At 56.6% G+C, this 19,566-nt stretch overlaps 1 protein-coding gene across 1 annotated transcript; it reads right to left on the bottom strand.

Moving 5' to 3' along the window:
* Positions 1-3,793: 3,793 nt before the first annotated feature.
* BEAN1 (brain expressed associated with NEDD4 1) lies at positions 3,794-17,712 on the bottom strand. Its single transcript, XM_036013565.1, has 5 exons — positions 17,680-17,712; positions 9,005-9,564; positions 7,862-7,919; positions 5,200-5,549; positions 3,794-4,132 (listed from the first exon to the last, which is right to left on the bottom strand). The coding sequence occupies exons 1-5, from the start codon at positions 17,710-17,712 to the stop codon at positions 3,880-3,882; spliced, it is 1,254 nt and encodes a 417-aa protein (XP_035869458.1). The 3' UTR covers positions 3,794-3,879.
* Positions 17,713-19,566: the final 1,854 nt, after the last annotated feature.

The raw sequence follows: 19,566 nt of genomic DNA, 5'->3' as shown, positions 1-19,566 counted from the left end.
GCTCCTGTGGGCGAATGGAGGCAACGCGGCAGGCAGCGGAGCCAAAAAAGACTGCACACCTGCCCGTCTTTTCGGCCTCCAGGGATCCAGCAGCTGCGCCCGAGGTTGGAATGATGACTCGGACAACTTAGGTACATGAACCAATAAACACCCTCTCTTGTTTCAGTTGGGTTCCTGCCTCTTGAATAATGGGGGCAGAGCTCAGAGCCTGTCAGGGGGTGGAGGGCTCCCCTTTCCAGAGTGGTCCACCCCTCCACCCTGTAGTTCAGGGAGGGCCGGCTGTGTGGCGGGTTGTGGGCCAGGCAGCCGGCAGCCGCAGGGCAGAAGAAAGGGCAGCCCCAGGACCCTGGGAGGCAGGCTGGTGAGGGTGGGCAGTTGCGGTGAGCCTGCGGCGGTGACCACAGGCCTGAGGACCGCACACCTGGGACTGCTTGGGGAGATGCCGCGCAGACCCAGCTGGGCTGTAACCCTGGGGGCAAAAGCAGGCGCAGCCCCCTCGCCTGGGAATTCTGGGCCTGACCCAGGTGGTTGGTCCTGATTGAGAGAGGTCACGTGGGCGCGGGGCGGTGCACCGTGAGGGCGAGCGGAGTGGCGCCGAGGAGGGAAGGTCCACGCTCCCCCATGCGGAAGCTGCCGGTCCTCTCACTGCCCACACCCAGAGCTTTGTCTGTCACCAGGTGAGTCACTGACAGCGACACTCGAGTGTGAGGGTGGGTGGCCTTGGAGTGTGTTTGTGGGCTTTGAGCGTGTAAGGGGTGCTAAGGTGTGTGCACCAAAGCCGCCTGGGCTGATGCACACAAAACCACAGGCGACCTGGGCTGAGCGATGCTACCTGCGAGCAGGCACAGGGCGTGAGACCCTGTGTGTGGACGTGCGGGGGGCTCGGCCAGAGCGAGCTGTGGGTGGTCACACTTCGTATGGACCCTCCCTCCTCCTCCTCTCGGGTGATTTAGGCGGCTCATGTGTGGCAGATGCTGTTGGTGCCCTATCCAAAGACCTTGGAACATGCTGTGTCCACACATGGTGGCCCGGTGCTGACCATGGTGACGGCCTCATATGCCGTCACAACGCAACTGCCCTTTCTGAAGATGGGCCCCCCCCCCGCCCCCACCGCCGGCGGAGTCCACGCAGTCTGCGCATGCGTTCCTCCTCAGCCCCGCCCCCCGCCTCTGGCGCTTCGCAGAGAGAACCCTGCCCCGTGTGCAGAAGGACCTGAGTGTGGTGCCATCTGTGGGCACAGGGTGTGTCGTGGATAGAGGAGACGAGAAAAGTTGAGCCCAAGGGTCCTCTGAGTGTGTTTGCTGCTGGAACCGGGTGTCAGTGTGGGGTGCCTCAGCGTGGGGCTGGGGCAGGGCTGGAGGCCATTGTCATGAAGGCTGCGGCGTTCATTCCCAGGAGGAGGGGCCCCAGAGCACGGAGGAGGTGGTCCCTGAGCCGTGCACACTGGTGTTTGGAAGAACGGAGGAGCGGTTATACTGCGTACAGAGAGGGCGCTTACCGAAGGTATCAGGCTGTGCCCAGAGAGAGGTGCAGGGGCTGGGTCATAGGGGCTACTGCGGAAAATGGGATTCTTGAATGGGTTAAACCCCATGGAACATCCCAAGGGTGGAAGACAAGTTTCGTTCACAACTATGACCGACCGCGGGTAGTGGGGTTGGAACGTGGGAGAAAGGTATTTGCTCAGTGTTCAGGCGCAGGCTCGTTTGCTTTGAACAGTGGCAGCAGGCGGCCAGCAGGTGGCAGTGTGGGCTCAGGTGGGCTGCTGGACGCAGGACTAAGTCACTGACTACCCCCATATTCCAGTCAACAGGAAAATGAATGACCAGGCTCAGTGGCTGCTAATTTTGAGAGGAGTAACCTTGAGTAATTACTCCTTGAGGAGTAATTTTGAGTTTGCTGCTGTTTCCTGTTTCCTTTCCTTAGGAGTTTCAGATGGCACGAGCCCCTCCCCCTTTGATAATATGACTTCTTGCAACACTTTTTATTGATATGATATATTTACTTTGAACACAGAAAAGATACACTGTTGCTGGTTTAGCCCTCGCTGGATCCAAGAACAAGAAAAGCTGTTCACTCAAACACTGATGAGCACATAGGGCTTGCTTTCCCCCCAGCACTCTGGGGGTTGCAGAAGCAGGACGCGGTTCATCCTTGGAGTGCATTTCCAAAGCTGTACAGTACAACAGACGGGTATTTTTTGCTAGAAAACAGTACACCACGAAGGCAACAGAACTGCTTGTAAACAAGGTCCCTACCCGAGTGGAGCCAGAGGCCCCAGGTGCTACCGAACCTTTGACGGATTCCTTTCAGTTCTGCACCGGAAAAAAATACTATTTCTACACAAAATAAAATTCACAATTCCCATTCTTGCCACCCCCCCCTTCTTAAGAAAGGGATTAATGAATTGTTTTAGCCCTTCGTTGGAGGAATTAAAGGGTGGGGGGGGGGAGGACGGGAGGGGGGTTGTTTAAGGACGGGGGAGGGAGGCAGAGTGAGGTTGAGGGCTCTGCTCCCTGCCGCTGGCGACGCCGGCAGGGCCGCTCCTCAGACACTGTCGGCCGCCCCCCAGTTACCTGCATGGTCCCCGATGGGACCCACTGGGCTACCTGGGCCAGGCTCGGAGCCTCCCTACAGCCAGGTAACCCTGCACGTCTTCTGTGGTGCCCCTGGCTCAGGGCCCAGGTGCAGCCACTGGTCCTCTCGGGATCACCTTCGCTTTGTGTCTGCACACACCCCTGAGGGTAAGGCCAAAACCTGTCCGGTCGACGTCCAGCCATGAGCCACCGCCCAAGAGGGTAGTACCAGCTTCTGGGGCCTGGCTGCAGCCCATCGAGCTCAGGCCATCGTGGCAGGTACGTAGTGGGGGGCCACTCCTCTGCCTTGGAGCCCTTGTTTTCTTTGCCTCGGAGCCCTTGTTTTCTTTGCCTCGGAGCCCTTGTTTTCTTTGCCTCGGAGCCCTTGTTTTCTTTGCCTCGGAGCCCTTGTTTTCTTTGGAGACCCCCAGTCCTGGGTGGTGGCTGGACTGCCACGGGGACAGCCGTACCCCGCCACCGACACTGCACGCCCACCGGGAGCCCCGCTCATCCCCTGTGGTGTAGGGCAGGGGCTCCGGAGAGAGCTCCGCTAGCACCACCAGACTGAGGGCGCCGTGTTAGGGCAAGGGCAGGGTGGGCTGGGAGGGGTTCCAGGTTGTGCCTGAGCCCCCCAGGCCTGTGCCCCTCACCCTGTAAGTGGCAGGGTGGTGATGTGTCTCTTCTGTCCTGTACGTGACAGAGAGCTTCAGCACTCGGCCGAGCCTCACTGACGCCTATCCCACCAACCGGGGGGTGGAAACACGTTGCTCTTGGGAAGCTGGGGGCAGGCAGCCGACCCGGGGTGGGCAAGCCATTTCTGGAGGCAGAATCGGAGTTGGAGCACAGCCTGCCAGATGAGAGCAGGAGCCACCAGGCCCGGGGAGAGCGGGGAGCAAGCCTGAATCCCTTCTCCGCCTCTTCTCCCAGCGCTGCCTACAAGTCGTAACCCACAGCCTGGGGAGGAGACGGGAGGTAGGCAGAGCTTCATTTTCAATGAAACCTCACAGATGGATTTGTATAGATGTGTGCGTGGGGGGATCTGCGTGCGCACATGTCTGCACACCTGGGGCATGTCTGGATGTGTATGTACACATGGGCGTGTCAGTTTCTGTGTCTGTGTGTGTGGGACTTGTGTGTACATGTGTGCCTGTGGGAGTGCCGTGTGTGCATGAGTGGTGTGCGTGCATGTGTGCATGTGTATATGTATGTGTATACGTGTGTGTGCGTGTGCGTGCACGTGCTCCCCTGTGTGCCTGTAAGGTCTTGCTCAGCCCTCAGGGACTGGCAGGACGTGGCCTGCTGGCGTTCACACAACCCTCCCGGGCGAGCCCGGGGGGCTCCTCGGCCCCGGCTCCGGGCCTGGCAGTGGCAGCAGGCTCGATGGAGGGTGGACCTCACACACAGCCTCGTAAGTGGGCAGGGCATCCATGGAGACGGTGCGGGGGCCGCTCTGCGCCTGCTGGCAGCCTCCGGGGTTGGCGTCGGTCAGCGAGTAGGGTGGAGGCGCGTCCGTGGGGAGGTACACCTGAGTGGCTCCTGGCCCCGTGCACTCCTCGTAGCTACAAGAGAAGGGGCTCCCTCAGGCCTGGGGGACCCGGCCCTGGGGGCAGCGCGGGGCCTTCCCCCAAGAGCTGAGAGCCTGTCCACAGTGGCAAGCTGCCCTGGCAATGGACCAGCCAGGCCTCCGTCACGATGGCTCCGGTGGAACCCACCCACTCCCCAGGGCCGGGCACCGCAGAGCCACTGAGACCTAGATTCCGGTCCTGGCTCGGCCGCAGTGTCTGTGTGGAGTTGAGCCGCCACACGCTGGGACTCCGATTGCTCAGAGCGGCAGTAGCTGCTGTGGACAGGGCAGCCCCCAGGCTGGGCGGAGTGTGGGTCCTGCTGGTGGGAGCACCCTCAGGCTGCCAGGCACCCCCTGGTCCCAAGTCCCTCCAAAGTGGCCCTTTCCGGTGTAGGAGGGAGTCCCCAGGGCCCCTCCGAACCCACAGGTGCAGGGCTAGGGAGCATCCTGCAGCCTGGGGAGGGCCACTGCGCTGCCCCCCCCCCCCCCCAGTACCTGTGGGGGTGGAGGGAGAAGGGCGGCCAGCTGATGGGGAGACCTGGGCGGTTGCTGGGCCTGAGGGTCTCCTGGTAGGAAAGTGACGGGGCCCTGACCCCTCTTCTCTCTTCGGGTCCTGGCCAGTGGGCAGTCTGCTGAGGGTGGCTGGCCGGAGAGGACCCAGGGGCCCTCCAGAGGAGAGCCCTCCAATGGGACACGGCCACTTGATGGCCCTAAGTGCAGTTTGGACACAGTGACCCTGTCCCCGTGGACGTGACCTGAGCTTTGGGAGGCACGTACTAAGGAGCCGGGGCCTGGACGCTCTACCCCACCCCTTCCCCGCAGCCTGCAGGAACTGAGCTTTTTTTCTTCCTTTTCTGAGTGTCTCATGGGACATCCGCTGGGCCAAACCCTGCCTCGTGGGGCTCTTCTGTGTCGGGAGGGGTGAGGAGGTGGTTGCACCCTCTGAGCAGATGTTTTCTGCTTTTATAGCATTTAGAAAGGTGTTGCTATTTCCCATGGGGGGGGACATTTGTGCCCAGGGCCCACCCTCTCACACCCGTCTCCCCCACGAGGCCTCCTCACCCGGGTGGGGAATCTGTGTACAGCTCCCGGAGCACCATGGCGTTCGCCTCCTCGCCAGCGCTCAGGTCCGTGGGTGGCGGCCAGTCCCCCACAAGGCTGCAGGCGTAGCGCACCCCGCGGCTCCAGTACGAGGACTCCTCCGAGTCTGCAGGGGTCAGACATTTGGCCTGGGCCTCAGGCTGGGGCCGGGAAGAGCCCTCACACATTTGCCTGAGGCCCCAGAGACTCTGTTCTCTCCAGCTCACCATCCCGCTCCTCACCAAGCACAGATTCCCCTCAGTGGCAGCCCTAGAATGCCAGCACCAACCCTGAGCCGGGCGTGGGGCCCCAGAGAGGGAGCAGAGCTGGCCCTACCCTGGTGAAGCTCCCAGGGTGGTGGGCAGTCTGCTCTGGGGACACCAGTACTGAGCAGTGTGTCATGAGCTTTGATAAACATAGTACTGAGGCGGTGGGAGGTCAGGGAGGGCTTCCTGGAGGAGGAGCTCCCAGAGCTGAGTCTTGTCTAGGAATTAGCCAGGGGAAGAGGTCAGCAGGAAACAATAGGGGTGAGGGCAACCAGGGCCACTAGACTCTGGGGCAGGGGTCTGCTCCCTGCCTGTGTTGCCAGGGGAGGCCCTCCCAGCTGCTGGCCAAACCTCACCCACACTGCTGTGCACCTCTCTCCTTGTACTGCTCTTCTCGGCTGTCCCAGAGGCTGGGCACCTTGGGGAAACTGAGGCTGCTCTGAGGGGCTCACTTGGCTCAGACCCCGGTCCTGAGATGACCTGATGCAGTCCCAAGCATCCAACCCGGCAGAGCTCCTGAGGATCACTGGGAAGGAACCCCCCTGCCTTCCCCACTGGGTCTCCTGGGATTGTATTTTTTATCCCCTCGCCTTGCCTGACTTCCGGGCCAGCACGGACCCAAACGGTCCAGGGCCCTGGAAGTTCTCTGCCCACCTCGTGGGTGGTGAGCTCTCCCCAACCTGTCCGTCACCAGTATTAAAGCCCTCAGCTCATAACCCAAATCCAAGGTTAACATCCCTTGGCAGGCCCAGGAGACGGGGAGGAGGACTTTGCTTCCGCGAGCACTTCCTGGGCTCTTGCCTCGGGATCGTGTGAGAGAGGCGCTGTGACTGCCCCCTGCGTTCAGGGGAGGAGGGGGACAGGGCAGTCACTTGTTCTAAACCCCCAGCAAGTGAGAGGACACAGGGCCAGCCACCAGGTCTGTCTCCTAACGCTCAAGTTCTTCCCATCTCCTGGAAACATAGTTTCATTCATTCATTCATTCATTCACACTGGAACGTTTATCCGCCTCACTCTCTGTGCTGGCCAGACTGCGGAAGGGCCCCGTGGGCAAGCCGAGGGGGCCCCTTTGTACGGAGGGCACGGGCGCCACGGACGGGGCTGCGCAGGGGACGGAAGTGGGCTCAGCTCCATCACTCTGGTTGCCTGCGGAGAACCCGGCTGGCAGCTGGCAGGTGGGGGCGCCAGCACCAGTCAGGTGGCCTGGGAGCGGGTTTTCTCGGGAGAAAGGTAATGAAAATTGTTAACATTTATTGGGTACTTACTCATTTGCCAGGTGCTGTCTAATTTAGTCCTCACAGTAACTTCTGGGGGTGGGTCCTGTGTACACGGTTTATAGAGGGCTCACTTTGGGTACACAGAGGGTAGGCAACTTGCCAGTACGCATGGAAGGTGAAGTCCTTTTTGGACACTGTGGGTGTGGGGCGGCTTTAGGACCTCAGGGGGAGCTGTCTCGGGGACAGCGGGGGCAGGGACTGGAGTTGAGGTGAGGGCTGCTGCAGGCTGCAGCAAGGGTGACGGGGTGCCTGAGGCTGCCCGTGGGCACACAGAGGGGACCTGAGGCTGTGGGTCTGGTTCTGGGGAACCTTGATTCTCTTCTCCTCGGACAATAGTGATCCACCAAAAAGTCAGAGAGGTAGGAGAGGGACCAGGAGAACCTGTCCCTGGAGCCAGGGGAAGGGTGCATTTGAGGACACAAGGGTCCCCAGTGCCATAGGCCAGCGCTTGCCGGCGCTCTGCCACTGCGGTGCTCTCCCCACAGCCGTGCAGTGTGTTTTTCCTTTCTTCCCTGGCACCTCTGCAAGGTTCCCTGCAGCCCCACTCCCTGAGCACCCCCAGAAGACAGGAGGAAGGTGTGAGGGGCATCAGCACCCCCAGGCTCCCCATGGTGGTCCCAGGGAGGTGCCAAAGTCGAGCTGAGGACAGAAGTGGCTAGGAAGGTGGGAACCCCATGAGGGGTCCCTGGGGCAACAGGGAGGCGGGGCTGCTAAGAGTCAGCATGGAGTAGCAAAGGCCTGACCCCAGGCTTGGCCTGGCTGTGACCTCCTGCCCCTCTATCTGTTCTGGAGGTCAGGGGCGAGGGCCTTGCTCATGAGGCAATGGCCCCAGGGCCCCACCATAGACTCAGGAGGGACTGGCCTACCCCCAGGTCCATCTCTCTCCTCAAGGCCAATGTTGACCTCTCAGGCTTCAGCTGGGAACTACTGTGGCCCCCTTGCCCATGCTCTCAGTGCCAGGCTCAGGCTTGGGGACTTCTGGGCTGTTCAACACGTTGCTTCAGTTTTCCCGTCTTTAAATCGAGCAGACAGAGTTCTTGCTGTGAGACGGAACGAGGTGGTTCCTTTCCTTGCCCACAGAGCGCCCTCTCTGGGCTGCACCTGCTGGGTGGGGTGGGGGCGGCCTGCTGGAGGGGAGCTCTGCAAGGCCCGGCTGGCACTGGGCAACACAGCCACCCCACAACAGGGGCGTTGGGCGAGGGGGAGGTGTGATGCCAGGACAGGACAGGGCGAGGGGAGTCTGCCCAACCTGGCAGTATTTGAGAGAAGACTCCAAAAGGAGATGGCATTTGAGCTGGGCCTGGAAGAACAGGTGGGCTTCTGTCTGCTGGGGGAGCTTGGGGAATGGCATCCCAGGCACAGGGAAGGGCATTTGCAAAGGTGCAGAGGTGGGAAGGGGCGTGAAGGAGGTGCTCTTTCTGTCCTGCGTGGGGAGACCCTGGGGCCCTGCTGGCTCTGGAGCCTGCAAAGCACTTAATCCGTGGGGTGGATGGCGCCCCCTGGAGTTAGGCGGCTCCACAGACCTGCTTTTCTTTCCCTTGTCTCGGGCAGAAGCCCCCTCGGGCCTCGGGACAGGCTCTTCCCTGCCATCGGAGGGCGCCTGAGCTTTTACATAACTGTCCCCTTCCAGGGCTGAACCAGCCGGGTGGCTGCATTCTGTAGAAAGTTGGGGCACACTGAGCAGACGCACACTTCCGGGGCCAGTCGGCCCAAGAGCTGGCCACCAACTCCGTTGTGAGGGCGCTCCCAGGAACTGGGACGTCTCAGGTCGGGCCTACTCGCACTTCGCAGGCTCTCTGGAGATGGGTTCATCCGCCCCTCATTCATTCCGTCCACTTACTCCTTTACCCGCTCCGACACCCCACCCATCCATCCCCTACCTGCCCATCTTTCCACCTGTCTACCCGCCCCTCCCATCCATCCACCCACTTACACATCCCACCCAACGCGCACACGTCTACGCCCATGCAAGCGCCCATCCACCTCTCCATTCACCTGTCCTTCCCTCCGCCCATTCAGCTACCCACCCTTCGTCCCACCACTCGGCCCTCTCTCCATCCATCCGCTAGTCCATCCATTCACCCGTCCCACCCTCTGCCCCCATTCATCTCCTCATCCCCCCACCAAATTATCTCCCCGTCCCACCCTCACGCCTCTCTCTACCCATCCCTCCACCCAGGCACCGTCTGGGTGAGCTATCAGCACAGCCTGGACCAACAGTACCCAGGACTGTGGAGTAACCACCTGTCTTCCCTCTGACCTTCAGCCCCGCCCTTGGCAGACAGCCTCGGGGGCTTCTCCTGCCCCCGAGTGCACTGTGGTGGGCACCTGTGAGCTCTTTCGGACCACCTAAGCCTGTGAGGATGCCTTCCCCGACCACCCTCCCCTTCCCACGGCAGAGCAGCCACCTCCTTGATGCCTCCAGGGTTACAGTCACAACTGGACAGGAGTGCCGGCCCTGGGACGGACAGCCACTCACCTTGGCTGTCCTCGAACTCTCGGCGGCGGCGGCGGGACTGCTGGGACCCGCCCTGGCTGTCCCGGCGGAGGCTGCCCACGATGATGGTGACGCAGGAGATGGCGACGACCATGCCTATGACCGCGCTGGCCACCAGCACGGGAGACACGAGCACGCTGCTGTAGTCCGAGCTGTCCAGGGAGGTGAGGTGGGAGTGGCCGGTGCGGTTGAAGCGGTCTGTCAGGAGCGAAGAGAGAGGACACTGAGGGTGCCGAACCGCGGCGCAGCGCAGCGCCCGCCACGCACCTTCCTCCGCGGTCCCTGCTGCCCTGCGAGTCGTCCCTCCCTAACTCAGGGGAACCCACTCTGGGGTCAGGACCAGGGGCTCTCTCTCGGCTGCTCCTGCCAGGGAGCAGGGACACAACACCTCACCCCACTGCCTGCAGGAGCCTTTGGCAGCAGGATCTGACTTCCCCTCCTCTCCTTCTCTCCTCTGGCCTGGGAGCTCAACTAACTCTTGGCTCAGAGAGGGCAACGGACTTGCCCAAGGTCACACAGCGAATAAGAAAACCCAAGACTCAGTGCTAGACAAGGACTCCACTCCACCAAGACACAAAGTTAAAAGGTCAGCGTGGCTCCAGCAAGGCCTTGGGAAGGGGTGGGGGATGCACAGGAAGATGAGGTATGAGGACCGACTTTGCTGGCCTCCAACAGTGGTCTTCTGCCTCAGGCATGAAACTGACCCAGGGAACTCTAGGGAAATCAGGCAGGTCTGGGCTGTGGGCATCAGCTGACCCAGACACGCAGTGGGGTGGGGGAGGGGGTGGATCAGATCAGGGAAGGCTTCCCAGAGGAAGTGAGGCTGGGAGCATTCTGGGCAGAGGAAGATAGGGACAAAGGCACAGAGGTGGGAGGGGACTTCTAGGAAGGACTGTGGAGTGGCGGGAACATGGGGAGATGCAAGGTCCTCCCCTAAGACGAACAGCTGCGTGTCTGAGAGTCAGAGAAGGAAACTCCTGTGATCCTACAGGACTAACTGGTGGGGTGCTCAGGTCTGGGGTGGGGATTAGAGGCAGCCAGGGGCCCCCATTGTCTTGCTCAGGGATGGCCAGCCCCTTGGCAGTGAGCGCCTTGGAGTGCCACTTAATTTTCTGTGGTTCAGCTGGGCAGGGGTGAGGTTTCCCCTTTCACAGATGTGTAGACTGAGGCTTGCTGGTAAATGACCAGCCCCTAGTCACCCAGTTACTCCATGGCTGAGTCAAGCTAGAATTCAGGCCCAAGCCCCAGAGTCCAGTGCTCACTCACTGCCCTAGGCACGAGCCCTTCTTGTGGCTGCTAGCCCAATCTGGCCGTAGGGAGCCAGCGTCAGACACTCAGTGAGCCACAGAATTGGGGGCAGGCACTCCTGGGCCCTGTTCTGAAAGGGGTCCCCCATCTGTCCTCCAAGAGCCCGTGTGCAGGTCCCTGTTGTGTGTGATCATGCGTGGTTTCCAGGGCCTGTGCGTGATTGCTTTCTGCATCCTCCAACTCCACACTGGCCGTGGCACACCAAGGGTGCCCAAGTCCTCTACTGAGTGAGTGGCTCCAGACTCAAGGCCAGGTGGAGAAATGGCAGAGAGGCCTGCTCTGCCTCAGGGGAATGAGGCTTCTGTCTTGGGAGGCAATCAAGCAGAATTTGGATGGTCACCTGCCTGGGTATCTGGAGGAGGTCGCTTTTTTCCCAGATGAGGGCCTGGACTTCTGCTAATCAGAAGCTAGACAACCAGCTGTTGCCACCTCTCCCTTTCCATCCCTTCCTATCACTTCTTCCAGAAGCCTGCTGCATGCTCGGACCATGTCAGGCACAGGTGGACGAAGCATGAACTTGGGCCTTATCCTGAGCCATGAGCACACCCTGCTGGCAGTTCTGGCCCGTGCAGGTGGCTCTTGCAGCATGTTGACTTTCCTCAGGAGGGCTTGGCCTGCAGGTCCTGCTTCCTGGGCCAGTTTGTCCTCCTAGCTTGGGGTCCTAGCCTTTGCTTGCTGAAGTTCATAGTAAGCTGCTGCCCTGCAGGGACATGTGCTGGAGAGAGGAAGCTCCCCATGGCTTTGGCTGGGTACACACGCCTCCTGACTCTCTGCTGTGAGGGTGCTGGGGTACATGGAGTTCTGGGGTTCTCTGTGAGCCAAGCACAAACCAATGTTTTCAGAGCCCCTCCTACGTGCAGGCTCTGTGCTTAGAGCTTACTGCATCCTTCAATCCTGTGTTCCTACAATTCTCCCTATTTTATAGGTGAGGACACTGGGGTTCGAAGCTATTAAACACCAAGCTAGTACATGGCTACGCAGGCTCTCACTGGGCCATGGTCTCTCCATGAAATCCCAAGGAGCTGGAAAAGAAGGTCTCTAGTGTACAACAATAACAGCACAAAAAGAGGGAAGAGGGAATAGAGCCGTAGCTGAGTAACTGGAGTAATTTTTCATGGGAGTTAACTTAGTGTGCGTGTGAAGCAGATTGTGATACATGTATATGTATACACTAGGCCCTAGAGCAATAACTAAGGAAATAAATACAGTAAAAAATCATTAAAATAATTAAAATATTACAGTAGATACAGTAAAAAATCATTAAAATAATTAAAATATTTACTTAGAACAAAAAGGAAAAATAGAGGAACAAAAAAAGATGAGACACACAGAAGACAAAAACTAAAATGGCAAATGTAAATCCTAATATATCGATAATATTAAATGTGAATTGAAGTCGATCCATTCAAAAGGCAGAAATTGCCAAACTGGATAAAAAAACAAGATCCTACTATATACTATCTATAGGAACCTTATACTTGGGAACCAAAGACACAAAAATGGTTGAAAACAAAAGGATGGAAAAAGATATACCGTGCAAATAGCAACTGTAAGAAAGCTGGAGTGGCTATACTAATATTAGAAAAAAAGAACTTTAAAACAGAAATGTCAGAAGAGGGACATTTTATAACGATAAAAGGGGCAACCTATCAACAAGTTATAACAATTATAAACTTATATGTGCCTAATAATGGTGTCCCCAAAATACATAAAGTTCAGGCTGACAAGTTGAAGAGAGAAACAGAAAATACAGCAATAATAGTTGGAGACTTTACTACCCCATTTTCAATAAGGCATAAAATTTGGTTCCTTCTTTGCTTTTTGACGGGTTGTAACTGCTTGAGTTTTTAAGTGCTGGCTTCTCATTTTTATTTACTTGGTTGTCACCTGAAGTTTTGCATTTTACTTCAAGACCCACAGATGACAGGTGGTGAAGTGAGGCTCTCCTCCCTCTCTTTCTCCCTGGCAAAAGGGAGCAGTTTAAATTGTCCAGCATGACCTCAGCTTAGGAGACACCTCGCCCTTGGCCAGCGATGGTGTAGCATGCCTGCACCACTTCCTAAGACTAAGCCAATAGCAGGCATTATGAATTGACGATGGTTCCCTTTCCTGTTTGGCTGGGGAGGCAGCCTCGGCATTCTTTTTGACATAGCACTCCATGTGGTGATTATACTGGTCACAAAATGGAGTTTTGGGCCACCACTTGTCTGGTGTGACCACAGTCCTCCATGCTACCACCCCTGAGCCAACGGCTGGGGCTTTGGTTTGGACTCGACGTGAGCCAGTGCCTACTCTGCCAGTGGCCACTGTGTTCTCTCTGATAAGTCTCTGAGCAGCTGGCTAACCAATCAATGCCACCTTCTTCCTCTCTGCCATGTGGCCTCTCACCTGGGAAGACAAGGGCAGGACTTGGGAGTGTCAGGGACATCAGTCCTCCTAGCGGAGGGTGGGAGGGTATGGGGTCCACACTGCTGTGGGGATCTGGACTGTCCTGTGTAGTGGCTGAGCAATGGTTCGGGACACACTGATCACCCCGTGATCCAAGGCAGAAGTGCTACTGGAGAGCCAGCCTTGGCAATGCTGCAGGTGCCCGGAATGAAAATCAAGGGTTGGATGTGTGTGTGCGTGCCTGCCCAGCTCACAGAACCTGATGCAAGGTGCCAGCCCCCCTGGGGTCACCTTGGACATGCCCTTCCCTGCATCTGCCTCAGCAGCACATGAGTGCCTCGCCTTCTAGGCTCATTATCAGCCAGGTGTGGAGATAGCATCTCCCACGCCTGCAGGTAGAGCCAGTGGGCACAGGTGTCTGGCTGCACGGCCGGTTGGGAAATTAACCTTCTCATCACTGTACCCAGCAGATGTAGGTGCTGCTTTAAATTATGAGGGAAACTCTCCCAATTTCTCCAAATGCAGGGCCCATTTTACCGACAAGGTAAATGGTGACAGCCCCGGTCCTGCTCCTGTGTCTCCCTGTCCCCTCGCACCAGCTGCAGCAAGGACAGGAGGAAGCAAGCATTGCCTCTGTTCTGGGCATTCCTCCCAGGCCTCTTCTACGAAGGTGCCCGTGATCAAGAGGAAACTGTACCTCAAAATACTAGCTCTTCCCTGAGGTCCCACCCCCCTCCACACACCAGCATGAGCCGCTAACTCTCCTGAACACCTGTTGTGTGTCCCGCACCACGCTTGGTACTTCTCACACACTGTATCATCTTCTTTAATCCTCATAAGGCTTAAGCTTGTATTGGAATCCCCAATTAACAGGTGGGACACTGAGCCTCAGAGAGGTTGAGTAACTTTCTTAAGGTCACACAGCCCACAGAAAGGGATCGGGTCCACGGGCCACTGAAGCCCCCTGGTCTTTGGCTGAGATGCTGTTCTGCAGCTACCAGGCACTGTGAGCTGGGAGCACGTGTATTTTTGGGTGTTGCTAAAGTAAAATGCTCCGATCCCTAAAAGGATGCTTTGCTTCTTCTAGGCCACTTTATATGTAGTCAGAACTGGCTGTGATATACAGCTGACTCGGATAAAGGAGTATCAACAGCTACACATGGCTGATGAGACAGACACCAAGATGCCAGGGAAGGGGAGTTCACATGACGGGGCAGGAACACAGGGAGGAGGTGCTAACTATCCAGGGCTGGGGGGTGGCGGGGCCCCATACTGTGTGTCTTCTCCCACTGTGTCCATTCTAGAGATACTGGGATTGTGGGGAAAAGGCCTTTGGTGATTTCTCCAAAGAGGGGCAATGATGACAATGGAGTCCTCACTGACTGAATGCCTGCGCACACCAGTCAGACTCTAAACCCTGCACATGCGCATCTATCTCATTTAGTCCTCACATTCACCGGAGAGGTAGCTGTTGGCTCTCCCCCATTTTACAGATGGGGGAGCTGAGGCACAGAGCTGAAGTGATGGAGCCAGAATTCAGATGCAGCTGGCTCTATGCGACTCCTGAGCCTGCCCTCCTAACTCCTGGGCTTCCATAGGGCCTGAGAGCCCTGTAGGGCAGGGCCTGTGTCCTCTCTGTCTCGTGTCCCTGTCTCCCCAGGGCCAGCAGAGACAGGGAGCTCAGGAGCCATTTGAACTGCACAAGGGTTCAGTCAGCGTCTCTGCGTGCCCAAGTGCGCGCAGAGTGAGAAAGTGAGAGTGAGTGAGCGCCTCTCAACCCTTCTCACTCACCCGCTGGTTCTTCCTTCCGTCCGTCACTCACTTCCCACCCAGTCCCCCTGCCCAGCCACGGGATCCACAGACACTGGCAGATTGTTGGGATGGAGGAGATGCTTCCACCCGGGAGAGTCTACCAGGTCTTCACTGAGGAGTCTAGGTCTGGAGTGGGCACCAGGTCAATGATAAGTCCGTGTGGAAAATTCCAGCATAGGAGAAGCTTGGACTCCTAAGGAAGGCTCTGCTTTTGAGAAATCAGGGGGGAAGTGGGGACTGAAGGGAAGACTGGCAGGGGCTGTGTTCTGAGGGGCTGGCAGGCACCAGACCATGAGGGGTTTTGAAGGTCAGATCTAGAGACTGTCCTTGCTGCCCTGGCTGGGCGGCTCAGCTGGTTGGAGCGTTGTCCCGGACACCAGCAAGGCTGCCATTTCCACCCCCAAGTTGGGCGTGTACGGGGGCAACCAGCCAAAGTTTCTTTCTCTCTCTCATCAATAAATGTATCCTCAGGTGAGGACTTAGAAAAAGAGAGAGAGACTCTCCTTGCCTGGCTGGGTAGCTCAGTTGGTTAGAGAATCATCCTGATACACCAAGGTTATGGGTTCAATCTCTGGTCAGCACACGTGCAGGAAGCAACCAGGGAATGCCTGGATGGGTGGAACAACAAATTTCTCTCTCTCTCTCCCTCATCAATAAATTAAAAGAAAGACAGAGACTGTTCTTATCCCAAGGGCAAAGAGGAGACAGGGAGGGGAGTGGTCAGAGTATTTTAGGACAGCCCTCTGGCTGCAGAATGAGGGCCAGGGTGGAGGCAGACCAGTGAGAAAGCTTTGTCGAGGGTCTCCACCCTGGTTTTGTAGCAGGTCAGGGATTTGAACCCAAGCAGGACGGGGTTGAGGGTGGAGCTAGGAGAGCTGGTTTCTGGTTCTGGTTCTAGCACTCCCTCGCTAAGTGACCTTGGGCGTGTCCCCTGCCCTTTCTGAACGCTCATTGTCTGTCTGAAGAGATACTTATACTTGAGTCATTCTCCCTCCCGGGTAGATGAACCTGTTTAAGTGGGGCGGGGGGAGGCGGTGGGAGCCAGGAGAGCCTGGGGGTGTGAGTGAGTGGAGGCATTGAGATCCAGGCCTGTGCAGGGGGCGCGGGGATGGGATCAGGGCTGCCTTCAGTCTAGGAAACCTGGGGAACATGCGGGACGGGGAGACTGAGGCAGACCATCATCAGCAAGTCCTTGCCGAGCGCAGCATGCAGGCCGCTCCGCAGCCGCTCTGTGCACAAGGAGGGCTGTCTACAGCCCGAAGCTACCAGAGAGCACTGACGGAGGGAGGGAAGGAGGGAGGGAAACATCCTCAGACCCGCTGCACTCCCGTCCACTCCCCACGAGACGCTGGCTAGAGGGAGAGGGGGGGCCAAGGACTCAGATCTGACTGATGGCTCCTGTCACAAAAAATTCTGAAGACATTTGTCACTTTCCTGGCAAATCTGGTATCAGCAGTGCACCTCTTCTTCCGCCAGGGAAACCACAGGCTGTGGCTGTGAAGTCACTGGAGGGACTATGGGGGATGAGATTCAGCACCGTCTTTCTCTGCCCACCGTTGGCTGGCCCCAGCCTCCCAGGAGGGGTGTGGGGAGGGGCTGAGACAGGGACGTGGCAGGGCAGGCTCACTTGCTTGGGCACAGGAGTCTCGCTGCCTGCTCTCTTGGGTGACCTCTCAGCACACCTGCTGAGATCTGTCCTGTGGCCACAAGGGGACTGTGATGAAGAGAGGTCAGAGTGCTGGGGGCCGGGACGTCTACCAGAGGGGGCTGGGTCTTGAAGGACAAATCCGCAGGACAAGATGACGGGAAGGAGGAAGTTCCATGGGCGGGAGTGCAGAGGGGTGAGGTCCCCACGGGGTTCAGGAGAAAGGGGGAGGTGCTCCTGGGGTGAGGCTCTGGGATGTCACTGTGATGGCTGCTGAACACTGGGATTATAGGGGTGAGGAAAAGGCTTCTTGGTGTTCGGGATTTCTCTTACAATGGGGATGCATCTCTACAAGGGGTCAGCTAATGTCATGTCAGGGGTGGCTGATAACCTTTCACTTGGGCATTTGTGGCATTGTGAGTGGGGCAGATTATAGTGGAAAGGATGGTTGGAATGCGAAATCATCCACCTGTTAATGAATTCTCCATACATTCACTCATCTAACCATTCATCTACCCTCCCATGTATTTATCTAACTAGGCATCAATTGAGCATCCACTCATCATTCATCTTTCCTCCCTCCCTCCCTCCTTCTCTTCCTCCCTTCCATCTATCCATTCACCCATCCATCCATCCATCCATCCAATCATCCATCCACTCATATATTCAATAAACCATCCACCCATCTATCCTTCATTCACCCAGTCATCCATCCATCCACCCACCCATTCACCCATTCAATCATCCGTCCATTAATCTATCCATCCATATATTCAACCATCTTTCTACCCATCCATCTGTCCGTCCATCCGTCTGTCCATCCACACATCTATGCATGTATTCAACAATCCGCCCATCCACCCACTAATACTAACTAACTGGTTGTCCCATGCCTGCACATAGGCCTAGGCACTGGGAACCTGGTTATGGATCAGACCGAAGCGAACCTCTCAAATTGTAGAAGGCCAGAGATTCCACGCAGGTGCCCCAGCGCTGAGAGGGAAAGTCTTCGTAAAACATGAAGCTCCCTCCTCTCCTTTCGTGGAAAGTGGCTCTGCTTTCATCTGTGTCACACACCAGAGTGAACAGGAGAGTGCCTCACTCCCAAACAGCAGACGCCTTTCAACCATCGCCTTAAAGCACAACTGGAAAAGTATAAGCGAGCGCCCCCAGGCCCTTCCTGCTTCTATGAGCGCACAATGAAAAGCGATCCGTTCCGCTTCTGAGATTCATCCTGCCGCTTAAATAAACCCACCCAAATGAACGCACTCGCACCTCTGCATACCCAAATTTCACGCTCATCCTGTTATCATTCACTCAGCTTTTATCTCTGGCTTGATAGACAATCTATTAGCTAGAAGACTCACTGAAACAGGGTCACCAGCCACCTTTCCCTGTTTCTGCAGAGGAAATGGTGAACTGGCCGACTTTACAGAACGCAGCCACGGCAGAATGGGACTTCCCCCTTGAACCCACACCAGACGCTCATTTTCTTGCCAGAATCATCACTAACCCTGACCTCCTCATTTTCTCTTCTCCTCCATCACCACCCAGAGTTGGCTTTTAAGCTATTTTCTACAAAGAGCACAGATTTTCCACAGCACCAGCGGAGTTACCGTGCACGCTCGAAGAGTCGGAGATGGTGGAATGGTGTGGAGAAGCAGAGAGTGAGGGGCTGGCTTTGCCCGCCCATCAAGCTCCCACAGCTCAGCTTGCTGTATGAGACGCAAAATCATGGCTTAGCAAAGTGAGCGCTTGCAACATGAACTTTCCAGTCTGTTCATGAATAGTTGAAGGACATGTTAAAGTCACGAATGCTGAAAGTTATCACAAACTGGACCAGCCCAGAGCTGTGTCCTTGAGCCACCGTGGCTGAGCCCCCTCCTGGAGGACTGTCTTTCTTGAGCTTTGCTTTGGCTCTTACTTTCATGGGTTCTGATTCTGGAACACGTTGAGGGCAATGGGATTTTGTCTCTCCCTCCAAAGAGGTTCCCTCAGCTCCAAGGATTATTGAGCGTGTATGAGAAACTAGCACCAGAGCAGCAGTGTATTAAAAACAATATAGCATAAGGAGAGAGGGCTTATTCTAGGAATGCAAGGATGGTTTAAAGAGCAGGGAAGCTATTATTATGTTACTTTCTTAACTTTCTTAGGCAAGACGAGAAAACTAGTAGACTAGGCAAAGACAGACACAGGAGTACCCCTCTTTTCTGCAGTTTAGTCAACAGTAGTCCAAGATATTAAGTGTAAAATCCCCAAAATAAACAAGCATAAGTTTTAAATTGTATGCCATACTGGACAGCAAAATCCCATCCTGCTTTGCTCCGCCCAGGGTGGGAGCCTTCCCTTTGTTGAGCGTCTCTGTACTGTGCATGCTCCCTGCTCATCAGTCACTTGGTAGCCGTCTGTCTGCATTATCAGATCGGCTGCCACAGCATGGTAGTGCTTGTGTTCAAGTATCCTTATTTTACTTAATCATGGCCCCAAAGCACAAGTGCAATGATGCCGGCAGTTCAAACGTGTTCAAGAGTAGCCATAAGATGCTTGTACGTACAGGAAAAAACGTAGTGTAAATAGGGTTTGGTACTGTCTGTGGTTTCAGGCAGCCGGGGGGGTCCTTCGAATGTGTCTCCCACAGAGAAGGGGGAGCTGCTGTGTTTCCTGGCCGTGCTAAATCCTGACGATCTCAACCGACTGCACTATCCCGCTGAACCCCAGGGCTTTAGGACCATTTCTCAGCCTCTAACTCATGGACCCTGGGTTCCTTAAAACACGGTGGGGTGTTTGGGGCCAAGCCCTCTATTTCCTCAACCCTCAAGGTTACTTTGAAGCCCTGAGTTCTCTTGGGACCCAAACCAGCCCCAGTCCCCAGCCTTTTATTCACCTGCCTCAGTACCCTGAGAAGGCGAGTGGCCCAGGGTCCTCTGGAGAGAAGGGTCGCGCTTCAGCCACCTTTCTTCTGGGGAGAGCCCAGAGCTCCTCCATCACAGCTGACCTGCACCTTGTCCTAGGCTCTAGCTAAGTAAGACATGGAGAGTCCTGGGTTCAAATCCTAGCCCTGCCTCTAGCAGGTGGCGCCCTCTGAGTAATTCACTCTTCTGAGCCTCTATCCCTTCATCTGTACAATGGGAACAACAGTCTCCACTATGAACTAAT

This window comes from Phyllostomus discolor, chromosome 12, assembly GCF_004126475.2.
Source record: "Phyllostomus discolor isolate MPI-MPIP mPhyDis1 chromosome 12, mPhyDis1.pri.v3, whole genome shotgun sequence".
Lineage (NCBI taxonomy): Eukaryota > Metazoa > Chordata > Mammalia > Chiroptera > Phyllostomidae > Phyllostomus > Phyllostomus discolor.
This window is presented reverse-complemented; position numbering and strand designations above follow the sequence as displayed.